Source organism: Phyllopteryx taeniolatus, chromosome 13, assembly GCF_024500385.1.
Source record: "Phyllopteryx taeniolatus isolate TA_2022b chromosome 13, UOR_Ptae_1.2, whole genome shotgun sequence".
Classification (NCBI taxonomy): domain Eukaryota; kingdom Metazoa; phylum Chordata; class Actinopteri; order Syngnathiformes; family Syngnathidae; genus Phyllopteryx; species Phyllopteryx taeniolatus.
The window spans coordinates 13,850,713-13,877,901 of NC_084514.1; the positions used below are offsets into that span (position 1 = coordinate 13,850,713).

General features: G+C 42.7%; 3 protein-coding genes across 12 annotated transcripts; all 3 read right to left on the reverse strand.

The window, feature by feature from the left end:
* Positions 1-511: 511 nt before the first annotated feature.
* On the reverse strand, positions 512-6,419 carry hmgcl (3-hydroxy-3-methylglutaryl-CoA lyase). Its single transcript, XM_061796103.1, has 9 exons — positions 6,124-6,419; positions 4,289-4,372; positions 4,071-4,178; positions 3,868-3,963; positions 3,633-3,781; positions 3,478-3,541; positions 2,393-2,581; positions 1,686-1,811; positions 512-1,138 (listed from the first exon to the last, which is right to left on the reverse strand). Exons 1-9 carry the CDS (start codon positions 6,289-6,291, stop codon positions 1,037-1,039), a joined length of 1,086 nt encoding a protein of 361 aa, XP_061652087.1. The 5' UTR covers positions 6,292-6,419; the 3' UTR covers positions 512-1,036.
* A 2,664-nt stretch (positions 6,420-9,083) lies between these two features.
* zbtb8a (zinc finger and BTB domain containing 8A) lies at positions 9,084-16,356 on the reverse strand. Of its 2 annotated transcripts, none has more exons than XM_061796101.1 (4): positions 16,155-16,356; positions 13,248-14,131; positions 12,977-13,143; positions 9,084-9,853 (listed from the first exon to the last, which is right to left on the reverse strand). In XM_061796101.1, the coding sequence occupies exons 1-4, from the start codon at positions 16,217-16,219 to the stop codon at positions 9,539-9,541; spliced, it is 1,431 nt and encodes a 476-aa protein (XP_061652085.1). In that variant the 5' UTR covers positions 16,220-16,356; the 3' UTR covers positions 9,084-9,538. The 2 variants fall into 2 exon arrangements, with proteins under 2 accessions (XP_061652085.1, XP_061652086.1); XM_061796102.1 differs by lacking the exon at positions 16,155-16,356 and adding an exon at positions 15,229-15,537.
* A 240-nt stretch (positions 16,357-16,596) lies between these two features.
* On the reverse strand, positions 16,597-27,189 carry gale (UDP-galactose-4-epimerase). 9 transcript variants are annotated; one of them, XM_061795447.1, is made up of 12 exons: positions 27,042-27,175; positions 23,480-24,487; positions 22,855-22,978; positions 22,655-22,770; positions 20,902-21,015; positions 20,535-20,711; positions 20,345-20,458; positions 20,196-20,262; positions 18,337-18,422; positions 17,481-17,558; positions 17,243-17,357; positions 16,597-17,146 (listed from the first exon to the last, which is right to left on the reverse strand). In XM_061795447.1, exons 3-12 carry the CDS (start codon positions 22,973-22,975, stop codon positions 17,082-17,084), a joined length of 1,053 nt encoding a protein of 350 aa, XP_061651431.1. In that variant the 5' UTR covers positions 22,976-22,978; positions 23,480-24,487; positions 27,042-27,175; the 3' UTR covers positions 16,597-17,081. The 9 variants fall into 9 exon arrangements, with proteins under 9 accessions (XP_061651431.1, XP_061651427.1, XP_061651428.1 ...); XM_061795443.1 differs by having other exon boundaries at positions 22,655-22,779; XM_061795444.1 differs by having other exon boundaries at positions 22,655-22,779; positions 22,855-23,035.

The window sequence follows — 27,189 nt, forward strand, 5'->3', positions numbered from 1 at the left end:
CCACACTGCTCCTCCTGGATCTGAGATTGGACTTCCCGACGGACCCTCCTCTCCAGCACCCCTGAATAGACCTTACCAGGGAGGCTGAGGAGTGTGATCCCCCTGTAGTTGGAACACCCCCCCCCCCCGGTCCCCCTTCTTAAAAAGGGGGACCACCACCCATCTGCCAATCCAGAGGCACTGTCCCCGATGTCCACGCGATGTTGCAGAGGCGTGTCAACCAGGACAGCCCCACAACATCCAGACCCTTTAGGAACTCCGGGCGAATCTCATCCACCCCCGCGGCCTTGCTTTTTAACCACCTCGGTGACCTCAACCCCAGAGATAGGACAGCCCGCCTCAGAGACCCCAGACTCTGCTTTTTCATGGGAAGGCGTGTCGGTTGAGTCGAGGAGGTCTTCGAAGTATTCTCCCCACCGACTCACAACGTTCCGAGTCGAGGTCAGCAGCGCCCCATCCCCACGATACACAGTGTTGGTGGTGCACTGGTTCCCCCTCCAGAGACGCCAGATGGTGGACCAGAAGTGTTTATTTCCATCATTCACAAGAATGCTATGTACACAAATACAACATTTTTGAAAACACAAACTTTAAATTCTGCATAAAATGAAAAACTCCCAAATTTCAGATTTATTTCAAAAGCCAGCTGAAATAATAGAAATTCAGATTTCAGGACCAACAAAACATTTCATAAACAGTTAGCTGATCCATCACACATTTTTACTCGAAGATTGGATGTAACTGCGAATAAAGTCAGAATAGTACCATTGAAAATACAACAAAGGAGGAAGGTACTGCTTCTTTCGATAGTTAGTATAACTCGACTGGCTCGATCCAAGGCACTGTTGGGGCTCCACTATCATACAGTGAGAATTTAAGGAAACAGATGAGAATTTCTTCCACATCAGCATCATACAAACGTCAAAAGGCTGGTAGACGAACATTTGAGAGCGAGCAAGAGAACACTTGATGGTTTTGGGTTTATGTGTGCTGATGAAAGTGCAGAGTGGGGAAGTCCTCAGGACTGAATTCTTTCCTACAGTTTGCAGGCTGCCTGTGCCACTTTAGAACCAGTTTTCTTGTTGAGACTTCGACAAATGAAAGCTCCTGCATCCATCAGCCTGGTGAGGTCCACTCCCTGCGTAGAAGAGAGAATGACTTTGATGACAAGAATAAACAAGTGCTTTTAACAAAACGATTGTCATGAATGATTATCCAATAAAACAATCTCACAATGCCAGGTGTTCCAAATAACTGAAATTTGAGTAACTCCATGTCCGAAGCAATCAAAATTCAAGTCTTCATGTTGCCATGAAAATTTGACACAACTATCGTGTTTATAACCCAATCAACATGCACACCATCAGTGACACGTTTTTCTTTTTGCCTTCCTCTTTGAATTGCTTTGTTGTACCATGTCCAAATCTGCTTTCTCGCGAGCGTATTCTTTTTCTACAGAATGTCGTCAAAACTGCATGGCGCACACTTTTTGAGTGTGTTCAAGCATATTCTAACACACATTCTAACATTTTCATTGCTAGATAATGGCTTTCTTCCCCTTGAAAAGAAGAAAAAGTCAAACCTTTAAGAAACAAACTTAAGTTCACCATTAAACTTCATCTTTACACATCTCATTATGTTTTTCTGTTGTTTTTTTTACACTGTAAACAGAGACAATTACTAACAGTTTGAATCCCAAGTCCATGGAGCATGTAGACAACATCTTCTGTCGCAACATTCCCAGAAGCACCTTGTGCATAGGGGCAACCGCCCAGCCCAGCAACAGAAGAGTCCACCACACTCACTCCCATCTACAGGCAAAAGAAATTCACGGGTGTAACAAGTTAGCGTTCAGCGATTTCTGTAACAAAATATGGACAATCCGTAACATTTGACAGCTCCGCAAACCCCTCCGCCACGATAAGGTGAAGTCTCGGGGATGAGTGTTTTAAATATACAATGTTTAATTCGCTTTTTATGTGTCAGTTTTACAGTACATCTCAACTGGGAGTGACAAACAGCTTTGTGTTTAAACCAGGTTAAAAAAAAAAAACTAACAAAAAAAGAAAGTATCATTTTATGTGGTCTCTCAATATTGCGGATTTTCACTCAGTCAGGTGGGTCTGGACCATATACCCCAAGATAAAAGGGACTCACTGCACTTCTGATGTTTTGGTCACTTTTTCTAGTGTGGGGCAAAATATTAGAAACAGCTCTGACTATATTGCAGTCCAGAACAAATATACACATGAATTGTTAGCTTAACACCGCTTGAGAGAAAACTGAGGATCATTCTCTTTGTAAAAGCACCAATTTTATCTGAACTAACTAAATTGCACGCATGCCCAATGTATTTTGACAATGAACTTGAAATATAAACGAAATAACAAACCTGCAAGGCTACGAGGATATTAGCGAGGGCCTGCCCGTACGTGTCGTGACAGTGCACCGCCAGGGCGTTGATTGGCACCTCGCGGCTCACCGCTATCAGCATTTCCTGCATGCTGCCTGGAGTGCCCACCCCAGTAGTGTCGCCAAGGGAAATCTCATAGCAGCCCATGGAGTACAGACACTTTGCTACCTGCAGGAACACCAATACTGTACAAGCTGGTAGTCGTGACTATGCTTGCATCACATACAAAGACATACATAATATTGATTGTATAGCAGCCACAGTGACGTTAGGATTAGAAAGCAACAAAATTGTTACGATGAGCGGTGTGTGTTGTCTCAAACAACTTCCAAATCTATGATAAAGTTCTTGTGAGCATATAGTTGTTGTCTGTGCATTGTTAGACAACATTTTGAGGAAGAAAATGGAGTTTAAATTCGCACCGCTGCTCCCTCTCCTCACCGCCAGTCAGTCCTAAGGTACGGCTGGTATGAATCTTTGAGGACGAGCTGCGATTGGAATTGCCGAAGCTAGCAAAGATAAGCACTATTCTCTTCCGCAACAAACAAATGATTGCACTCACAGACGTACAAAGACTGCGTCACCTTTACGGCTGGACATTTGGCTGCACAACAGAGCGTTACAGCCCGGCACGGTAGTGGACAGACGAGCCGAAAGTCCTCTGTGAATTGGCCGATAAGAAAACGAGATGCCAAAAACGTGTGACGAGTGATTAATCGACTTCGTAAAGTCGACTCGTGGATTCATCGGTTCAACCCGTAATGTGGGATCAATAAAGGATCACGATAGGTGTAGCATGTTATGCACACAGGCAATGCTGCTGACTGCAATTATCTTTCTGTGACTCCAATACTTACAATACTTACGTATGTGCTTAAGTGTGCTGTGATATATTATTCAGTGCTATCGTTCTCAATTCTTTTGGGGCATTTTGGTTGAGGTCATTGAAAAGTGTACTTTGTAATATTGTGTGTGTCAGCCCCCGTCACCATGACAATATCGAAACATGGACTTGAATTTTAAGCCTCGTTAAGCATGATTAACAAATATAATTGAGAACTCACATGTGCAACTTTTTCAGGGTGAACCTTGCCTTCGTATGGGCAGCCAAGAACACAAGACACATAGCTGTAAGGGACAACAAAAGCTTGTGCATTCATTGATAAAGCAGACAATTCCGAAAGTGTAAATATTTGTTTTAAGCTGCCGGTCATCTTACCCTCTTACTGGCACGCCAACCTCTTTCGCTGCTTTCACGACGTCGTCAAAGCGGCGTAAACTTTCGTCCACTGAGCAGTTTATATTCTTATGACTGAACAGTTCGGACGCAGCACCAAATATGGCGACCTCGGAGGCTCCAGCCTTCACCTTTGATGAAGTCAGGGTCGGGAAATACCATTGTAAGCGCCAAGTAGGACGAAGGCACTGATGGAGAAGGTGTGCTCGATACCCACAGCAGCCTGGAAGCCCTTAAGGTTGGGAGTGAGGACCGGGTAAGACACCCCAGGTTTCCTACAGATCCCCTTCATCACCTCCACCTGGTCCGCCATCTGAAACAAATCGGTGCAAATGTTCATTGGTGGGATGAGTTTCAACGCTGCTGTGTACAGGCGTGACACCATGTTGCATGTGAATCACTATGGAAGGAGAAACTTACTTGTGGAACCCACTTGGGTGATACGAAGCTGGTGGCTTCTACTACTGACAGACCTGACTCTGACAGCATGTCAATCAAATGGATTTTGGTTTCTGTTGGAACGATAGCCTGACAAAGAAAAGAGTGAAATGATTTTTTTCCCCTCTTTTCTCGAAACTCCAAAAACCATTTGAAACGGAAAGACAGAAACATGGAGTAAACATAACATAATACAGCACCTTTTCATTCTGAAGGCCATCTCTGGGTCCCACCTCCACGATTTTTACCCTCTCCGGGAGCGTTTGACCTGCTCTCATGCCAACCTACTCATAAAATACAACACTTGAAACAGAGCCTGCCAGCAGCATTCCTTGCAAACATCAAGCATTTTCCCTTTGCCCCTCATATTTTCTTCAAATTTGGAGGTGTGGTTGGAAATAGTAGAATCAGACCAGAACATTTGAGAAATACAGACTACGAAACTTTCAGCTAATTAGCGCTACCGGTCATCTTTAAACATCTATCTTTGAAACTGACACAAATCATGGTAGCATTTTAAAGCTCTGTCATAGCGCTACAAAACTGATAGAAATGTTCTTTTATTAAGTCAAGCATGATTTTACAAAAATTAAAGGTGGGTAAAAAAACATATGTATCGCTCTTAATTTTTCTCAAAATAATATTTTAGTTCGTTGTAGATGTGGAGAAGCTTCTTTTTAAAGTTCCTGAGAAAATAAATAATTCTGTACAATAGTGTATCCCAACCTTTTTTGAGCTAAGGCACCCATTTAAATTCGAAAAATCACATAGCACACCACTAAACAAAAGTGTTCAAAAGTATTAATACTAGGGTTGGGCATCGTTTGAATTTGAGTGATTCCGGTTCCGATTTCGGTTCTTTATTTCAATTGCGCTTCCAAACGTTTCTCGATTCCGATTCTTTTCGGGGGCTGGGTCCAAAACGTTTGCATGGTGTCCAAATTATAGACATCCATTTTATCCGCAGCACAGACTAAAATGAACATTTGACTCGAGGTTCTTTATAACCAGCATCAATATCAAACCTATGTTATATACATTTAGAATTTTCTATCCCAATATGTAGGTATGTTACTAAATCCAGAAAACCGCCCACCATTTTCTTTCCATTTCGGTGTGCCGGAAATCTGATAGGTGAATTTAAAGGAGGGTGCCCAAAATCTCGTTTTCTCATTGTGTCAAAGTTGTTGTTCCTGTTCTTTTCAGATTACGTTGTTGGTGAATCCCTTTACCAGCTCGTATTTTAAAATGAATGTTTCAATTCAGATGAGATTTTCTGTGGTTCTGACAAAGATGAAAATGTTCCTCGATTTCAGCTTTGAAAATCACACATTCATAGGTTTTGGTGACAAGAGATAACTAGATGGTAGTGAGTCATTATTATTAGTCTAAATTTCTGTGAAGTTTGAAGTAATTCTGACTCTTTGCTTGCTCTCAGGTTGATCATGAAAAGAAGATGCTCAGACGGCTCGAGCGGACGTCGCACTGTTAAAACGTCACATTTTCTTCTCGACTAATAAGAAACATCCGGGCACTTTTCTAACAAAGAGTCAAGGTTTCAGTCACACATTTCCTAATTTACACTGATTTTTGGGCAGAGCATTTTGGGAAATGTTCAACATAAAAAGTGGCAGAAAATCCTTCATCGTTATCCGATTCTTACAAGCAAGGGCTCATTTTATTCCTATAGCACTCCTCTATCCAACGATGTCGTCTATATTGATATTAACGTATTTTGAAAATTTTAGTATCATACCTACAACATGGGGGATACAGTATCTTAATTCTTTTCAGTTTACAAAGCACAAACTACTCCAACTCAATTTAGAGCGAGAATGATTTTTATTCCAGGCATTTGTCTATAAACTCAGATGTTGGAGAGTTATGAGGTTTATGTCAAAATCAATTTCCTGTATTAGGATTTAGCAGTGCCGTGTGCTACTTTCTTTTCAAAACGTCAGACGCAAGAGAGGCCGTCTCGAGACAGGCTCTACAACCTGCTGGGCGACCAAATCCACACACAATGTGCGCTAACCTTCGCTGCGGAGCTGAACGACAGGTATTGATGTCCCATTGCCGCTGAGCTAAATGCACTCCTGTTTACAAGCCTCCACACGGCCGCCATGTTGGTCCGGTCTCCAGACTGAAAACGCTTCTTCTTCTGAAGAAACACTTGACCTGATGAGTAGCGCCCGGGCGCCATCTAGTGGCCACAAATTGGTTGACGCGCTCATTGATTTAATCTTATTTCTTTCAGTGCAACCTCTGGTGCTTTATCATCTCTTCGTTAGAGATCACCATCAGAGATCGCGAGGCAAGACACGGCTAGAAGAAAGCTGTGGCCCTCTTCGTTTTCTCGTTTTTGCTTAGGAACTTTCCTTTCACAATTTATCCGAGCGAGATGAACCGGAAGTACTTGGAGGATAGGACGTTCGAATGAGCAACCGTTACGAAAGGAAATGAGATACGTTACCCACAGTCCTTTACGGCAGCAATATTTAAAGCAACAGACCACCGACGGAGAATTTCACGTAAGAGATTGAAAAAATAATGAAATACAACTTTTATTTTAGTAAAAATGGCACCGAACTCTGCGATTTGCCTGGCGACCAATTCAGGGTGTACGCCGCCTCTCGCGCGCAGTCAATTGGGATAGGCTCCGGCATACCCGTGACCCTAATGAGGATAAACTGCACGGGAAATGGATGTAATTGTTTATAATAATTTCAATTTCCCCCCCCCCTGTATTACCACAATAGTATATATCCACAAACGTGCGCTGGGAATACATTCTTCGTGGACAATGGCAATGTAAACAAACGTACAAATTTGCCTCAGTAAATGTAACACTAACATTACTATCAATACAGAAAAAAGAACAGTCAGCACAAAATATCAAATACAGAAACATGGACCGGAAAAGGACAGAAAATAAAGAAAACAAGCTAGAGATTCTTTTCCCATTATTTTTTATTATATAACATATACGAACAAAATCGCCATGGGGTGGCATACAATCATTGGCAAAAAAATAAATACAAATCAGATTATTGTATTACAAAAGTACAAGAGCACATAGATCCAAGATCCAATTTAAAATATAAAATAGAACATTTTCTTTTCACTCCGTTACTGTATCGTTACTGCCAAACAAATCATGCGAGTAACTTGCTGTTAGAACATCATGGGACAAACCAAAAGTAACAACAACTTGACCTCTCTTGCTCCCTCTTTTTGTTCTGTCACATCAATAAATTTGCCCTAACAGAGAGCGATCAGTAAACCAATTAGCCAAAGGTGGGAGTATTTGTTATTATCATTTGTAATAATATTAATTGGGCATCTCAAATCAAATTTGAATCTATGTTTTCCATGTTAAAAGCTAGTTGTCAAGTTATTGCAAATATGTGCAGCTTCCCCACTTGAAAGAGACGGAATTTTCATTTTATTTTAGCATACAGTAGTTTGACAGTTCATCAAGAAGTTTCATTTCTTAAAATTGTCTCTCGCAATGAGGGAATTTTAAGTGCCTTATAATGTGCATTTTGATTATATTTAGGCTGTTGAGAAATATCTGAGAAAATAACAAGAGAAAATGTTTTATTGTAAGTAAGTGTAAGTAGTAAAAGAGAAAAATAATACACCAATTTGTATTAATCTAAGCTCCAGCCTTAGATTTATTAATTTTTTAATTTTCTCCACAACAAATGAGGCCGTCACTGTTGTTTTTTCAACGTTTTAGTTAAACATTAAATAATTAATGTATCTACAAGTTCTTATTGCCCTTTCAAATTTTCCCAAACTGTTACGTGTGTTTATTGTTGTGTGAGAGCAAGAAGTGTTCCGTTGTCGTTAGCGCTGTTAATTCCGATGGGCTTTGAATGCATCGCCCCGCACATTGTGGGGGGAAAATGGAGTGAGAGAGACTCGAGGTGACCTGATTTTAAAGTACTGTTCATAGTTGACCTTGCTCCTCTTCTTTTATTTGTTTAGATTAATTTAAAAACATTTCCACCTGATTTCTGGCGCCCCCTTGAGGCCACTACACCCTTCGCGTTTGCTAACCCCGGCCCTGTGCATTTTGATTGGCTGTAATCGGCGACCTTGCAACACTGCGCACAGGCGATTCAAATTTTGAATCACGGCAAAACCAGTGGCTCACTGATCTGCCACTCATGAAAATAGTTCTCTCATTTGGAATGTGATTCCTGCAATATGTTCCAAAAAAAAAGATGGGACAGGGGCAACAAAAGACTTGGAATGTTGAAGTATGCTACCAAAAACAAACAAAACAAAAAAACACCCCTTTGGAACATTCCACAGGGTACACCTTGAACTGGTCACCAGCCAATCGCAGGGCACATACAAACAAACAACCATTCGCACTCACATTCACACCTACGGGCAATTTAGAGTCCCCAATCAACCTACCATGCATGTTTTTTGGGATGTGGGAGGAAAGCGGAGTGCCCGGAGAAAACCCACCCAGGCACAGAAAGAACACACAGGCGGGGCCGGGATTTGAACCCCGGTCCTGAGAAATGTGAGGCAGATGTGCTAACCAGTCGCCCACCGTGCCGGCTGTATTCTTTTAGAATTTCTTTTATTTACAGTTTTTATTTTACACCCCATCCGAACTTAATTGGAATTGGGATCTCAGTAGCTAATTATTCTGCTCCAAATGATGTGTGTGGCATAGTTGTGTACTTTTATATTGCATTTTTGTGTAGTACTTTTTGCTTTCTTTAACTGTGACTTAATATGGGTGGTATTAAGACGTGGATTGTCGCTTTAGTCACGACTAAAGGGCTCGGTACTAAATGCACGGTCCTCCACTGCTATATCCCTTCAAGGTCTTAACTCCCCAAGACTTCATTCAATTCATTTCAGTTAAAAGGTATTTTACATGTAAAATTATGAATTGTAACTTCAACAGAAAAATCAGACTTTGGATATAGAAGGTCTCCATGGATTTTAGGATGAAATTTCCAGTCGTGGAAGTCTACAAAAATATCTTTAATGTGTCCAAAAAAAAACCAATGTGAATTGCCTCAATGTCATAGTGCATATTATAAGGTAGCCTTGCAATGACATATGGTTCAAAACAGAAGGGTTCATATTGTTCAGTTCTACATTAAACAGTCCTCTGTGTTTTATCTTGTTCAACTGTTAACTTTTATCAGAGCTGAATGTCTCCAAAAGTGAAAAAAGTTTTCTGTTTATACAAAAATTGTATGTAGCAATTTGTCACTTAAACACAGCAAAAGAAACACTCAAGACGCATGCTTTAGATACTGCATATACTTAAGGAGGATGTCACAATAGTAAAAAGATTGCTTCGAAAGAATTGATCAGCCAGTTATATTACAGTAAAAGAATAATACAGCATATCATAGTAAGTCATGAGGTTATATACACACACACGCGCGCACACACACTTTGGTCCAGTTTCACTGCAGCTCCTCATCACTGTCATCCACTTGTTGAATGATGAGGTCAGCCCCCGAGTCTTCGGCCAGGTCATCATCATCGGTCGCCATCCAGGCCCTGTTACTCTGCTCCTCCTCGCCATCCACGCCCAGTAACAGAGCCGGCTCCTCATTGCTTCCCTCGAGACTTTCCATGGGCACAGTATCGCGACCCACTTCGTGGACGCACAGGGGGCACATGCGGTAACGCCGTGTGCCCTCACACACCACCTGCCCGGAGTCTTCAGTCACTGGACACTTGCACCTCCTGCACACCAGCTTCCTGGCTTGATGAATCTAACAACAACAAGTCGCACCGATCACAGCATATTGTCATTTAATTTGGTATATCTGCTACTGTGTTATTTAGCATAGATCATTTTACACTTGAGACTACGTGAGTCCCGGGATGCACATGTCATGGAAACAATGAGTTACTGTAACTTATCATTACGGAGTACGGATACAGTAATCCTCCGCTATATCACGGTTCTTGCGTCGCGGTCCCGCTATATTACAGATTTTTATTACGGTTGTTACTCTATTTTTTATACTGTTTGTATAATATTTTTTGTGTTATCCATTGCTTCTTGCTCTCTCTGAATATATGATGTGTTTAGGCCTGTCACGATAGCAATTTTTTTTAGGATGATATATTTCCCCAAACATTATCACGACAAACAATAGTATCGTTGATGGCTTTTATGCCACTAAGAATAATGAACACTGACATTGTAATGTAGAACAATAACCAAAATAAAATATCTTATATATATAAAAATAGAAATAAAACAGACTCAGGCTCTGTTCACCAAAATTGGACTTGAACATTTGGGAGCGGCATAAACACTCATTAATGCATGAACAGGCAATATACTGCCAATATCAAGTTTCCAGTTGGTTAAGCAAATGTGCCAAGTGGAAACATTAATAACAACAAAGCAACTTGTTTTGATTCAAGATTTGTACTACTTTTCAACAGTGTGCAGCCTTTCTTTAAACACTGCTTTGTCACCAAGTTCAATGGCTACATCTCTTACAATAGCGAATAACGCTATACTGTAATGTGAACATACGTACACCATATACACTGTCACATTTGTATTTGCATTGTTTGGGCAAAGAGTTACATAACTGCGAGCTGCCGGGAAATGTTCAACCGTGTTTTTTCTTCCCACATGAAGAGATTGTGTGGGATGGTTGTGTTTAGGATGGATTTTGCCACGTTTAGGTTTTAAGTTGTGTTGTCTTTGTTGTGACTTCATACAAATTCGACACATCTGCTCGTTGGTGTTAGTGGGATGGCCGTGTTCATTTGGCTTGAATCCAAAATGTTCCCAAATCGTCATGGTGGCGTTAGGCTTTGTAACTAATTCCATTTATGCCGCTCAATGCTGTAACTGTGCAGCTACCGGCTTGCCGTCATAAAACTAAGCTTTGAGTATGCGAGTGGCCGCGTTTCAAAACAACAAAGGCATGAAAAAGGTGACCAAAAAAAAAAAACACACTGTAGGGGGGTCTGGGAGATTTTTTAAAACATTTTAACATAAATTAAGCAATCTGGAACAATAACGCAAAAAAAACAAACAAAAAAAGTATTTACGCAGAAAAACTTATTTACACCGCTCAAGTACATGTTGATGTACAAATGTAAGATTCAAATTAAATTTGCCTAATTTCTTTGCTTTTGCTTTTGTTTTTTTGTTCTCCAACTTGGGCCAGGCCCACCTCCACCTGCACCCGATGCCTGCTTCAAGCTGTGCCACATGAATAGCATCCTCCTCTTTAAGCACTCTCATTCTGGAAAAGAACTGACTCAAATCCTTGTCTGTTTCACTTCATTTTTCACTTTGACCAAGTTCAAAGGCTAATCCCAAATGCATCCTCCAGGAAAATATTAAGTACGATATTTTTCTCTTTTTATTGGCCATTTCTGAATTTGAAGTTAGTTCATTGTGTTGCAACATAATGCCTAACATCGCTCCGTCACTTAATACAGTTAACATTAACATCCGTAAACTAATTAGATAATTGTAGCCATGTTTCCTAATTAATACAAGATGTACTAGCGGATCAACTCTTGTCACCGATGTTATGTGTGCTTCGCGGTTTCGTTGGGAGCACAACCAGGGCCACGACCCGCAGCACCTCAACGCGAAAATACAAAAAGACCAGTGCAACAAATATGACACGGGCTGGTCCGATGAGCAAAAATGTTGCTTAAACGTAAGAATAGCGATAGAGGAGGTCCCCTCCAGAGGTGGGTAGTGTAGCCAAATATTGAACTCAAGTAAGAGTACTGTTCCTTGACAATAATGCGACTCAAGTAAAAGTAATCCTCCAAAAAAATGACTGAAGAGTAAAAAGTACACAGTGAAATTATTACTCAAGTACTGAGTAAATAGTGAGTAACGTCTGATTTTTTTTTTTAACCACAGCATGACCATCAATAAAAAGAACAAATAATAAAAATGTGAATGTGCAAATTCATATGTTGCAGTGTGTGTGTGTGTGTGTGTGTGTGTGTAGAAACGTCTGCAATTTACTGCATGGTGTTTTCTAAAGTTATAAGTGAGCTGAAATATCCACGTTTGGGCAGACAGTGCCAGAAAAATACTGGCCACGGGCGCACGACCAATCAGACGGAGGGTCCCCGCCCTTCACTATCTTCGGGTTTCATGTGTGTGCTTTCAAGGTGCGGAATTTTTTTTTCTTCCTTAAATTGCGCACCTGTACGCACCCTCTTTTTTTTTTTTTTTTTTTTTGCTGCACCATTCAGAAATAAGGGTGCAGACACGACCAAATGAGTCGCACTCTAGAGTCCTGTCTGGTCAAAAAAATCCATACGCCGGATTTCCAGCACCACGGCGGAGTAGTAAGTCATAGCTCTGCATCCTAAAACGCAGATTGATAGTACTTTACGTGTCCCTGCTAATTTGTGTGCATCTCAAATGCGGGGCGCACACAAACGAGATCCCCGTTTAGAAACAACATACAGTATATACTACATGGCCAAATTACAGGTTAGGCTGAGTTCCTCCCGTCAATCCCAATTGTTCTTTTTTACCTTCCAAAAAGTGTGAGGAAGGGCCTTTTTCCCCCGAGCATGACTGTGCCCCAGTGCGGAAAGCAAGGTCCATAAAGGCATGCTAAGGATGACTTTGCGGTGGAATTCTTCCATTCAGAGTCCTGACTTCAACCTGTCAAATATCTTTGGGATGATCTAAAACAGAGATTGAGCTCCCGGCCTGACAATCTGGACGAATGGACAATGATTTTTTTTAAACCTTGAAGTAAGTTTTCCTTCAAGATTGGAAGCTGTTTTAGCTGCAAAAGGGGAACCGATCTTTCTACTGGTGGTCATGGTGGTTTCCCAGTAGCTTTGCCTTCAAAAAAAACAATCCTGAACCTTTGCCATACCGTCTCAAAGTGGCTGCGCAGGTGCTCCAGGCGAGTAAATCGCTTACTGCAGGCTTGACAGGGATACGGCCTCTCACCAGTGTGACAGCGCAAGTGACGCTTTAGGTCTGCCTTCCTTTTCACCGTGTGTGTACAGAAAGGGCATTTGAAGCGCATGGCATTGGATTCTGTAAAGCAGAAGGAGAAGCTGTTCACTTTTTGTTAATCCATGGAATCAACATTTTTGCCATATTGACATCAATCTCATTTCTCTCCACAGCATTCTGCTTACCATTGTCATTAAAGTGTGCAACAACACCCACAATTGGTGGTAAATTGGCATAAAGCTCATCAGCCTTCTCCGCCTTTACTGTGCTGGCCTCCTGGATGTCTTGGTCCTCATGCTGGTTAGAGTGGGTGCTGTTGGTCGCCTTCCTCTTATTTGCACCTTTGGTACGCCGCCTCTCTGACACTGGCAGAGTATACAAAGGGTCCTGGGGATCTTCTGACTCTGTGTTGAGCTCATTGGTGGGACTACTTGGCTCAGTCTTCAGAGCTGAACCTGAAATGTCTTGCTCCGAGTCCTTGCCCATGTAGCTAGACTGGGATCTGGAGCTGTCCCTGGTCCAAAGTGCAGGTGGTGGACTGTCAGAACGTGGTTCCGGCTCCTGCTGTTGCTGCTGCTGCTGCTCTACAGTCTCCTCTCCAGCCCCACTGGTGAAGCTGCACGTCTCTGACAAGCTGTGACATCGATCACTGTCTTCATCTTTCACACTGATATCCAAAGATGATTTGATGAAGTTCTTGCAGTAGTTGATGACATTGTTCATCTGCAGGTAACTGGCCGCAGACATCACCTCAATCACATTTTGACCAGAGAGGTCCAGCTGGCCCGAATAGATGAAATCCAGGATGACTGTGAAGATCTCAGGGCTGAAGGAGTCAAAGGTGGCATTAGCGGACTCCGGGATGCCATCAGGGCCCTGGGTCAGCAGCATGCGGAAGTAGCCGCTGCTGGCGCACAGGACGTTGCGGTGGGCCCTGAAGAGGTGGCCCTCCACCAGCACGCTGAAGTCACAGAAGAGCTCTTGACGTCTCTGCTGGTTGAGCTGCTTTAGCAGGTTGGTTTGGTGAGCCACTGTGATGTCGGCCGTGTTGAACCATCTCTGAGGCTGCCTGCAGGACACAACAATGCAGGACACTTTCGTCATCACTTGCACTTAGCATCAAGCATTGTGCAGTGTTTGCAGTTGACTGAAGGAAAACTATGGACTCTTGAGGCATCATATCTAGTCTAATGGCTGTCATGTTCACACATGTACAATTTAATGAGGCAAAAAAACAGGAGCTGTATAAAACAGTCTGCTGAAATGATGGGGTGTTGGAGCCAAATAGTTTGATTGACTTACGCTATTTAAATGTTACTGCAGGATGTAAAAGTAGTAATGTGTCTGTATTATATTGAGCCATGTCTTGACCAAAGACTTGGTTAAGGGGGCAGGAAGTTCAGAGATGGAAAGATGATCCAAAAACTTGTATATTATGTTAATGAAGCATATATATTGCCCATAGTTGATAGATACTTGTATTTCTTCTTCTACTACGACTCTTACTTCTTTGTATTTTCAGGCAGATCAGTCTTGGTACAATGACAGACATCATCAGTGGCGATATCGCTACGTGTGTGAGGTGCTGTGTTGGCGATCTCGAGTACACCAGACGCATTAAGAGTGGTAGCGGTAAGCACGCACATGCCATTTCCCCCCCTTGTCATGTGTGGGATCTCGAAGATTTCCCCAAATAAATAAATAACTTAAATAAAATACAAATAATTAACTTGTTAAGTGTGTACGCTGCTTTATCTGTCCTGGGGTGGCGCTAACCGTGTGACCCGGAAAAGGAAGCAGTTAAAAGTAAAGAAATAAATAAAATCGATGGATTTTAGGCTAGAAGGAAGGAAGGGAGGAAGGAAGGAAGACCCATGGATGAATGGGCCTATTGTGAGGGCCATCGGTAACGCAGTGGTTCATAGCTGCCATTTTTGCAGCAATATAAAGTACAACTGCATTACAGTGAGAAGGGTTAATAATACCACATGTTGGTTACCTAGGCCAAATGCAGTACACCACTTGTAACCACAACCATATATCGATTGTTAAATAAACACCTCTCTAAAGCGTCCATGAAAACTTAGCATCATTATCTACGAATAACACGTGTCCTGATTTTCATTAGATTATTCCAGTGTGTATAAAGTATGCGTCTAAATGTACCTTGCTAATCCTAAACGATGCCGTTGTCTGCACTTGGACTATCCTGCAGACGCGCCGCCTATAGTCGACCTAACTGTGGACGCCCATTGGCTAAAGCCGCCTTCAATCAAACGGCGTCATCTCCTGGGCTCCACCCGACACCAGGCAGGGAGCTTCGGGTGACAAATCCTGTAATCACCCTTAATGGAGGCGCGTTGCACGTCGAATATGTGATGCCACAAACATTCTACAGAATGGGGGAGAGGCAATACAAGATCGTGGAGAGGCACGAGCTTTAAATACACTCAACCAAATTCATACTTTTTTTTAGAAAATTATTATTATTAACAGTAACCTATTTTCCCATCCTCGTGTCGACTACGACACACATTCATTATTAATTATGCGATCCAGCCTGCATCGCCCGATAACCCACCCGCCCGTATTAGACCCAGAAGTCTCAAATCTTTAACAGAGGAATGTATTATGATGTCAATATATTGAAATTACTGCTCGTCCACGCGTGGGAGCTGCAGAGCGTCGTATGAGTGCGGTAGTCCTTGTGAGGGTAACGCGGGCAGTGGCGCACCAGAACAGCCCACTGTGTCCTGGAGCGACGCCCACTTCAGGCTCCGACCAGCACACAATGGAAAATAAACCTCCGAACAGAACGTACTTGTGGCTAGTATTCATATGTATTCTTGGAAAACCCGTCTACGGGTTATACGTGCTAAAACACCCGCTTTTATTCGAGTGTAACCCCCACCGCCCCGCACCGCACCGCCCACCCTCTGATACTTCTCGCTGGAGGTCCGGAGCACGGCGAGCAGCGGGGAGGATTTGCCTCGCTTACCCGAATGCAGCGACTCTCTCCCGGCGCGAGCCTTCGTCAGGACCCGCTTACGCCCCTCGCCGTGATACCCGCGAACAAATCCATCGATACTCACTGGTGGTTGGCTTCACCCGACGCCCGATAGAGTCTGTTCTCCCCCTCGTCCGTCACAATATCCATTTTTTGAATTCCCTGTAGTTTTTTTGGGGCCTTTTCTGTCGATCAGGGTCCACAGTCAGCCACTTCCTGCTCAGCCCTAAAGACCGAAACCCGGCGAGAGAGAGACTGGAGCGCTGTGCTGACGTGGGTGTTTTATTAACTGGGTGCCCGAGGGTTCAAGGAGCCATTTAAAGCCCCAGCGCCGCGCTTAGGATATTCTTTTGCATGCACAATATCTCATTTGTGTTAAACATTAAAAGGCTTCTATTTTGTCGACACCCTTCAATAGTATTCGAAATACGTAGCGGATTTCCCAAAGAAATCTGGAGTGGCCCTCGAAAGTGTAAGTATTGACGTTCGAAGTCAGCTGACGACAACAATAATTCATACACGCAAAATGTGTGAAACAGTACTTTATTATTCATGATTATGGCTTGGAGATCAGTACAGGAAGAGAAACCAAACAAACAATATGGAGGCAAGAGACACGGATAAAAACCAAATTATGTTTTCAACAATCTCATTTTACAAGTGATGGGATGCTAACCCTAATTAGGGCACCTTTTCCATACAACATCCAATTTCAAAATCACACCCTTGACAGTTATTGGAGTATATAAGAATAATTTCCGCAGACATACCATAACATTATATTCAACATTTTAAAAAAAAATATCCCTGTTTTAGCAGCCATGACATTTTCTATTTGCTCAAATAAGGCATGTAGGGTTCATTTTAAACAACAACTTCAATAACCAAAGTCTTATGTTTCCTGTCCAATTGGTTAAAACCATCATTCATATCCCCTTACTTAATGTGAACCAAAAATAAAACTGTGTGCTTTGGCCCTTTGGTTTAGCAATTCTAATAAACTGGAATGGGGTCAGGAAGCTGCCTCTTTGGAAAATCCGGCGGGGTTCATCGACTGCCAACGCCAAATATCCTCACCTACACGCAAACAGATACAGATTACAATATCCGTTTTCTGTATGATACTTTTGGAAATGTAACTTTTAAAAAGGAGGAAGTTGTGGGAACATTTACACATTCTTTCCAGTGCAAAGTCAGCCTTCCAGCCGAGCTCCTTCTCGGCCAGGCGAGGGTCAGCGTAACAGGATGCCGCATCTCCTTCTCGACGGGGGGCAATCTTGTAGGGAATCTACAGAGAGAGAAGATGGCACCTTCAATTTACAGAAAATTGCTGTTTACTACCGGTTTGGAGTTTAACCCATATGAGACAATGATTTTATTTTGGAGAGGTAAGACTTCCTCTGTAACTCACTTCCTTCCCAGAGGCCTTCTTCATAGCATTTACTATCTGGAGCACAGAGTAGCCTATTCCTGTTCCCAGGTTGTAAACCTGCAGACATAATAAGAATAATAATGCAGCGTTTCTCAACCTTTACTGACCAAAGGCATATACTGTATTTTACATAGGAATTAATCCGAGGGTCACCACCAAACAAAAATATCACAAAAAGTGGCTGTGCCACCGCACTTGCAGTACGTCGCTAGCATCGATCGTTGAACAAAGACATTGACACAAACCAGCCAGAGGGCATCTGGAACGCAGAGACTGTTGATGCTTCTAAATGGAGGTATTTTGCCTGTTTTTTATCTCTGTGAGGGAATTTGGGTTGCAGTTTTTATGTACGAAAAGTGCTATATAAAGACAATTTGAGTGATTGATTATTTGTGGCAAAAAAATAAATACAAATGGGTGGGGATTTATCAAGTGAAAGTGGATGATCTTTCATGGCACACTGGTTGGGAATCAGTGCATTATTGCATATCCTACACGCATACTCAACACAATAAACTGGACATGCACCATCAAATGAAATCCAATAGAAAACCTGTTATGGTTGGTATGGTCTGCATCCTTTGTTTCCCATTCCTACAATTGAGAAGCAGTACTGTAACTTTTGTTTGTGTTAAATTTGTTTGACATGGTCAGAGAGGTTTTTGTCAACCACTTTGCATTACCACCGCCTCCCGGATTAGAGTGGAAAACGACTGAATGTAACCCACCTGTGTCAGTCAAAACTGTGTATGCTTATTTAAAAAAAAAAAAAAAAGCAAAGATATTCTGCTGCAGCATTCACATGAGAAAGCTGCACCTTTTCCTGTTTGGTTACCTTGCACCCACAGTTGTCCTCCAGCTTCTTCAGCGCAGCTATGTGTCCCTTTGCCAAATCGACAATATGAATATAATCTCTCACACCTTGAAAGAAAAAAATACATGACAAATTAGATTGAAATACTGAAAAAAGATGTCTTTAAAGCATGTTACACACATACCAATACGGGCCGAATTTGAGCATTTTCCCCCATTTCCCAATTGTCAAAGACTCTAATCTTAAAGATTATCCTGACTGATTATCCTGTTGTGTGGATTATAGTAAGAGTGATTTTCCTCCCCGCATGGCTGAGAAAACAATCTAGGCTGACAATCTTAAATGTTACAGTTTTTCTCAGTTGCTAAAACACATTTCTTGAAACTGACACCCATTTTCGCAATACCTTCAACGCAAATCCAAAAATTCAACCTAAATTCACAAAACCCCTGATTCTTCCTGCAAACACACACACATACACACACTGTACGTGTATACGTGTACACACATACATGCACACTTTTTTTGTGTACAGCTCTGTATAGAGACATACTGTAAACGTACGTAGTGGAAAAAAACGAGTCGGACTACTCGTTCACGTCTTTGAATTTTTGGACTACGGTGGACGCAGTGCATCTGCTCAGGTTGAGCTACACTCGCTGCATTCTCATTTCTCTCATTGTCAAACCGAGGAAAAGGGCATGGTCTACAAAAGTTACGCGTATTTCATCTGAAATCCAAAATTGTCCTTTGTCTAATACAATACCTACTCTCTCTCTCTCGCGCGTCCTCCTCGAGCACCTCTTATGCTTACTCTGTCTCTCTGATTGTCTCGAGCCATAGTTGAACTTCAAAAACTAGTGCTCACTGAACTGTTTTATATTGGGTTCTTCACGTCATTAGCCACAAGTGTGATCAGTTTTGAGTTGCTGTGTTTGAGTTGAGACAACGGTGCTTTAGTAGAGTTTCACTTTTACTACCTGTGCTTACCATTATGCAACACGTGCAAAATGTGTTTAAGTGGGTGAAAATATGTTGGCAAGTTGTGTCTAACTACGTGAAACGTGCTTAAGGTTCTACCATAAGAGTGATCATTTCAATAAGTGGCACCACAGACAATAGGGTTTTGTGTTTTAGCAAATGAGAAATACTGTAAACCCGTTCAATATTTCTGATAGCAAATCCTTATGTGTGCGGTCGACACCAAGTTTGGTCGAGCCACGGACTCTGTAATTGTGACGTTAAACAGAACGATAGTCAAGTAGAAAGCGACCTGAAGCTCGCGCTGTTGCCGGACTTACAAATGGAGGAGCGACTGGTTGTGTGGAATTTTTTGTATCATGGGTCTCCCAAGAAAGTCACCACAGTAGAAATGACGAGGAGAAAAGTTCACAACTGCAATGCAGTTACCAGATAACTAACAGTTCGCCTCCCTTTTTCTATTTTTACCACGACTGCTACTTCTCTTTCTTCTTTGTATGGTACGGTATGAATTTATTGCCAGTCCTCAATACTGTATAAGTGGAACATACAGAGGGCCAACATTGTTTCTCAACAGGCAAATGTCACAAAAACCGAAACCTTAAAACAAAGACACATCTATGCTGCGACTCATAGGTCAGTCTTGGTACTAGGCAGATATTTGGCTTGGAGTAGGGGGGGAGAGTCACAATTGTCAGTGGAGGTATCATTTTTATGTGCGGTGTGCTGTGTTTGTCATCACAACAACACGAAATTGCCACAGCAGCAAGAACACGCATGATGATTTTTTTTCCTTGTCGTGTGGGGTCGCTCCCATTAAAAAAAAAATGTGAAAATATATTCAAAATCACTATGTGTGTAGCCTGCCTTAAGCCAGATAAAAATGTGATATTCGATACCTGTCCCGTCCAGTGTGTCATAGTTGTTTCCAAATACGCTGAGGCACTTCCTTCTCCCAACAGCAACCTATGATAAAGACATGAAGTGATGCCACACCATACATCATCTTCTGCAACTAGTAAAAAGACAAATCATATTGTGCATGTACCTGAGCGACATATGGCAATAAGTTGTTGGGGATACCCTGAGGGTCCTCTCCGATGAGGCCAGAGGAATGAGCACCGATGGGGTTGAAATATCGCAGCAAGACTGAATTCCAATTCTGCTCACATCGAACACACAGAAGAACTCAGTTCCTGAATGCACATGTGAACGTCTCTCTACCTCCAGCTCAGTACCTTTTCGGCCTTACAGTGGTCCTTGATCATCTCCTCTATGAAGTACTTGGTCTTGCCATAAGGGTTTGTACAGTTGCCGACGGGGTGCTGCTCGTCAATGGGCAGACGCTGGGGTTCTCCGTACACTGTAGCCGAGCTGCTAAACACCAGATTGTGCACCCCGTGAGCCTGCATCACCTGCAGCGCATGCGGTTGCACGCAATCATGACACACAGGCAACACAACTGAGGCTTGGCGAGCATACAGTTAATCAAGCTACAAGTGCGGGGTCTAGTTGGTTATTTGAACATACAAGGTTAGATTAACATGTTGTTTGCAATCCAACTGTGCTCACATCACAGTGCAGATTGAGTTTGGTTTAACTGACCTCAAGCAGGTTCATGGAGGCGATAAGGTTGACCCTGTAATAGCGTAATGGCTGCTGCGTGGACTCTCCAACAGCCTTCAGGCCGGCAAAGTGGATCACAGCACTGAAAGAATGCTGTGATGCACATGAGATTTCAGTGATTCAAGTTAAATTGTCTTCACAGAATAACCCCAAAAAAAGAAGGACAATTTGAGAACATGTTTTTAGTCCTTACTCTGAGAGAAGTGATATTTGCTATAATAGAGAAAAAAAAAGGTTTTTAAGGAGGGCAGATATTAAAGATGATTTCCGTACAACGGAAATACGCAAAGGAGAATTATGCATGATTTGTAGCGATCAAATATTCTAGATACACTGGAATGTGTTCAAAAATTCTCTGATCTGAAAAAAAGGAATGAGTTTTAATTTGTTAAAATTTGATATTCTAATATGATTTTGAAGGACCCAGTCATTACTTTTTGATGGGAGCCTGACTGTCCCACACTGTGCAAAGTACTGCCTTTTGAGTGAGAGCAGGGGTACACCCTGGACTGGTTGCCAGCCAATCACAGGGCACACATAGACAAACCACCATCCACATCCACATCTGTGGTGTAGGCAGTATAGAGTTTTAAATGAGCCCAATATGCATGTTTTGGAATGCAGGAAGAAGCAGGAGCACCCGGAGAAAACACATGTACTACAATTTCTTCTGTATAATGCATATTTTTCCCCTAAAAAAACAATCGTCAAAAATCAATAGTGCGTGTTATTCATGGGTATAAATGGTATAACTGTATACTGCCACCTAGGGGCGTGTGAAAAAGGTGTATACTTTCATTCACATTTACACATTTTTATATAGTATTACGACGATAAATGGGCGCTGCTCACCGGAGCATCCTGACGTCCTCGTGTCAGCCGCCATATTCCTATTGTTATCTGTTGCTACTGCAATAGATGGTATAAGTGCTCACGCGTGAGTTTGTTTTACCTTAAACCTAAAGTAGGAAATGTCTACTAACAGGTGTTGTTACTCAATCACCTTTAAACAAAAAGTAAGAAATTTTGTTAAAGATGTAGGAAACTGTCGAGCAGTGCGGCAGTCCAATGTGAATCAATCGAACGTGAGATTGTGGAGGAAATCAAAGCACAAAAGCCTCAGAGAAAAAGCACATGCAAGACCTTCGGGATGTGGGAAAGTGGCACAGTTTCCAGAAATGGAGTAACCGTAGCAGAATATAGCACAGCGGAGGGAAAGTGTGCTCGCTAGTAGCACTATCAAAGTTAAGATAATGAAGAACAAAGTAACAATTACATTAGTGCATGCACACAGAGCAGAATAATTATTGGTAAAACCTACTAAAACACCGATAATCCGGAATGTTTTGAGCATATGGATCGCAGCAAATGGACGGTGCGCATTATACATAGGTAGACACATTTTCCTGATTTTTGAGGTCCACTTTGGGGGTGCGCAATATACTCAAGAGCGTATTATACACGAGCAATTACGGTAAGCACGGGGAGAACATGCAAACACAGCCGAGATTCGAAGAGACCTGTGAGGCAGACGTGCTAACCTCTAATCCACAGTGCTGCATGTACTTATACTATAATTATTGTATCATTATTTTGGTGCTCTGCATTAAATGTAGTAAATAAATATAGCAGCAATTCATAATGTATTTTTGTAAATTTGGGGCCAGTAAAGAGTACCGTAAATTGTAGAATTCAGGTACTTGGATGAATTGTGTTGGAGGAACGCACTAACCTTTTTGAAAAGTCCATCCAGGCCGGCTCTGTCCAGAAGGTCGAGTTCATGAAACTCAATGCTGGTGTCCCGCAACTTCTCTATCCTAAGTATACTCTCCGGCATACCCCCTTCTCCTCCATTCACAACACATACATACATTCATTGTGAACACATATAATCATAACTGGGGAAAAACACATACGCCTATCGCAGCTTACCTCTTACAGCATTGCTGAAATTATCAACCACAATTGGCTGGTAGCCTGCGTCAATAAGCTCCAGCACACAGTGACTTCCAATGTAGCCTGCACCGCCTGTGACCAGCACCTTCTCTGCCATTCTCTGTACGTCAAATTTAGCAGCTACTCATCATCATCATCATCATCATCATCATTCAAGCTGCTCTGGGAAAACAGGATATATGTTCAATTTTAAAGGTACAACTAACTTTGTTTTATGATGCAACATGCCAACTGTGGAATATAAAATTTGGGTTACAGCAGTTGCATCGATAAGCTTATTTCTTCCCCCCCCCTAAATAATTTGGTGTTTTCTCATTTGTTTTTTTAATCTAAAAAATAAATTACACATGGACCAGCCCTGGGCTCGAATTTATGACCACTGGATGGACGGTGCCGTTGTAAATGTGATATTCTTCCTTCACCAAGCTGCAGTACCCTCACAGACTGCTCAGACATACAACAGGAGGGCCAGGTGTCATGTCACTGAATTCACTGATGACTCAAAAACAAAAACAAAAACAAAACAAAAAACAGCTAATAATATCACTGATGGAAAATTGTAGCACTTTTGAAACTATTACTTTTTAAAACCGCGGTATACCTTGAGTTCCTAAAGGGTCTGGATGTTGTGGGGCTGTCCTGGTTGACACGCCTCTGCAACATCGCGTGGACATCGGGGACAGTGCCTCTGGATTGGCAGACTGGGGTTGTGGTCCCCCTTTTTAAGAAGGGGGACCGGGGGGGGGGGGTGTTCCAACTACAGGGGGATCACACTCCTCAGCCTCCCTGGTAAGGTCTATTCAGGGGTGCTGGAGAGGAGGGTCCGTCGGGAAGTCGAATCTCAGATTCAGGAGGAGCAGTGTGGTTTTCGTCCTGGCCGTGGAACAGTGGACCAGCTCTTCACCCTCGGCAGGGTCCTCGAGGGTGCATGGGACTTCGCCCAACCAATCTACATGTGTTTTGTGGACATGGAGAAGGCGTTCAACCGTGTCCCTCGAGGGGTCTTGTGGGGGCTGCTTCGGGTGTATGGAGTACCGAACCCCCTGATACGGGCTGTTCGGTCCCTGTACGACCGGAGTCAGAGTTTGGTCCGCATATCCGGCAGTAAGTCTGACTCGTTTCCGGTGAGGGTTGGACTCCGCCAAGGCTGCCCTTTGTCACAGACTCTGTACATCATTTTTATGGACAGAATTTCAAGGCGCAACCAAGGCGTAGAGGGGGTCCGGTTTGGCGGCCTCAGTATTGCATCTCTGCTTTTTGCAGATAATGTGGTTCTGTTGGCTTCATCAATCCGTGATCTCCAACTCTCACTGGAGCAGTTCGCGGCTGAGTGTGAAGCGGCTGGGATGAGAATCAGCACCTCCAAATCTCAGACCATGGTCCTCAGTCGGAAAGGGGCGGCGTGCCCTCTCCGGGCTGGGGATGAGATCCTGCCCCAAGTGGAGGAGTTCAAGTATCTTTGGGTCTTGTTCACGAGTGAGGGAAGAATGGAACGGGAGATCGACAGGCGGATCGGCGCGGCATCTGCAGTGATGCGGACTTTGTATCGATCCGTTGTGGTAAAGAAGGAGCTAAGCCGAAAGGCGAAGCTCTCGATTTACCGGTCGATCTACGCACACAAAAAATGCACAAGCTCTTAAAAGTGTCATAAGTCATATTTTTTTTATTTCAACCTCTCGAAATGTTCAGCAGCTTCACACCCATCCATAAATATAGTCGTTTTTTTAAAAATGCCCTCTATGAACAATACAAGCAGTAGTGTTATGATGACTATAACTCTAAATATGCCATATTTAAAAAAAAAAAATTTCAAAGTGGAATATTTGATATGAAGAAATTAGAGCCTTGAATAGGTCAATACGTCATAACAACAGTTTTATTTTATTTTTTTTAAAACGCATTATCGCTGTGGCGCAATGGCTGTTAACAAAAAAGCGTTTGCACTCACATTCACACCTATGGGCAATTTATAGTTTTTTTTCCAATCAACCTGACATGTTTTTGTGATGTGGGAGAAAACCAGAGAACCCGGAGAAAAGCCACACAGGCAGTGGGAGAACATGCAAACTCCACACGGGCGAGGCCAGATTTAAACCCGCAACCTCAGAACTGTGAGGCAGATATGCCAATCGGTCGTCCACTGTGCCTCCCCATAAGTAAGTCATGTATGACTTTTAAAAAAAAAAAAAATTTTGAACCCCTCACACCGTTAAGCATTTATTTATGTTTTTTTATGAAAACATGCGCCACGTACACCTTTCGTGTGTTTCTTGCAAATAGCTAAAGTATCAATACTTCATTTTGAGATTCGATCTGGTATCAGTGACATCGACATTTAAGACAGTATCGATCCTTCCCCACGCCAGTGACCATGGTGATGGGCACGGCAGTTCTTTTGAGTGTACTGAATCATGGGAATCAGTTCATTAAAAAGAACTGATCAATTCTAAAGGTTCGTTCACAGAATCGTTCAGTTCTTTTTCCACAAAATCATTCAGGTGCTTCCTCATTCAGTTAAGGATCCATCCCTGATGTTCACGGTCACTCAACACGTTCACTGAAGGACTGTGCGTTGTTGTTGTCATGTATTGTAAACTAGCAAAGGCGGGGAGATTATTTTTATATCTATAAAAACGGCCAAATGATCACCTACCTATCTCTTTCTCAGCAAGCGCTCGAACACCCGGCTTCGGTTGTGAGTCGTAAACATGCATGCAGCGGGCTCAGCTCTGTTGTCGTACTAGAGCGGCTCCAACTACCGGAGACAAATTCCTTGTGTGCTTTTGGACATAATTGGCAAATAAAGATAAAGATGATTCTGATTCTGATTCTGTGTCCCCTGACGTCCAGCTCGGCGCTCGCCAGCCGGCATGACTTTTCTGCATTCCACCGCGGTGGAAGGTCGCTGACGCCAGCAACCGGCACCCGGGCTTTCTGCTCACTCACCTTACTGTAATTGTCATCTGATTAGTGGAAAGCATCTTTGAGTGTCTTGAGAAGCGCTATAGAAGTTTAATGTATTATTATTATAAACTAAAAAAGCTTTAAGAATGATATGTATGTGTACTTATATACATTTATTATAAATTCACATTTATTTTAAATTCGTGTACTTGACTGACTCAAAAATTAGCCGTTAGCTTGAAGCTGCTAGTGAAAGCTATCCCCGCGAGGACATCACGACTTGCGGTTAATAACACTCATGAGTACGTTCACTGCGTAGTACGTCGTTCCTTGCGCAAACGAATCACTCATCGTACTAATACATGGCTCCTTAGTGGATCACAAACGAAGAAGTTCAACGAACGAATCACTCTTCAGTTCCTCAGTACACCAGTTCAACTAAGTCCCTCCCCCGCCTACACGGCGTTGCCTGACGCTGGCTGCTCATTGGTCATTCGCCTAAGTGAGTGACAACGTGGCGAATCGCAAATCACACGACAGTACGTTGAGTGAGGTCCCGCCCCCGACTGCACGCTGGCTGCTCATTGGTCATTCGCCGAGGATTCAGAAGTGAGTGACAGAACGCTTCAACAGTTCCGTTTCCGTTCCCAGCCGACTCGCGAAGCTAAAAGAACGAATCATGTCATAAACTGATTCGGTTCAGTTCGTTCACTAAAAAGATTCGTTCTTCTGAACGAAACGTTCGTGAAGATAACAACACTAAGCGACGCTGCTCCAGCCGGCGTAATGGCATCTCGTCACAGTGCACTCGGTGCTGTTTTTGTTTGTCTTTTCGCTTGAAAACACCACTCCAAGCTGGGCAAAGCCTACGTACTGTCTCCAGGATTATGCCGCAAAAAGACTATAACAGAAAGCGAAGCAAAGCTGCAGCGCCGAGCACGGCAAGTCCTCCCCACCTGTAACTCAACTTCGGTGACTCATTTGTCCACAATTATACAGTTTTAAAGTTGTGGGAATGAGCTTTGTGAAACAAATAAGGATATATATGCAACTGTGAAGTATCATGTCCAATGTTCTGTTTAGTCAGCCACTCGTTGGCATTAGAGGCATTTGCCAAATGTGGCATTTATTTTAAATAAGCGTCATCATACCAATGAATATATCTAGGCTGACCAATTAGGTAGAGGGAAAGGTAGCCTACAACTTGTAAGAAAACCACCAAAAAATACTCCACGCTTCTTTCGAGTGGAAATACTCACTGAGATAATCTTCCGGTGGTCGTGAAATGAGATGAAAATGTAGCATGTAAAGTGTACGTGACCAAATATTTGCCTCCTGCGGATGTCTTTTTCCTGTTAGACGTCAACTGGAGTCAAGTTCACGATTGAAACGTAACTTCTCTGTGAG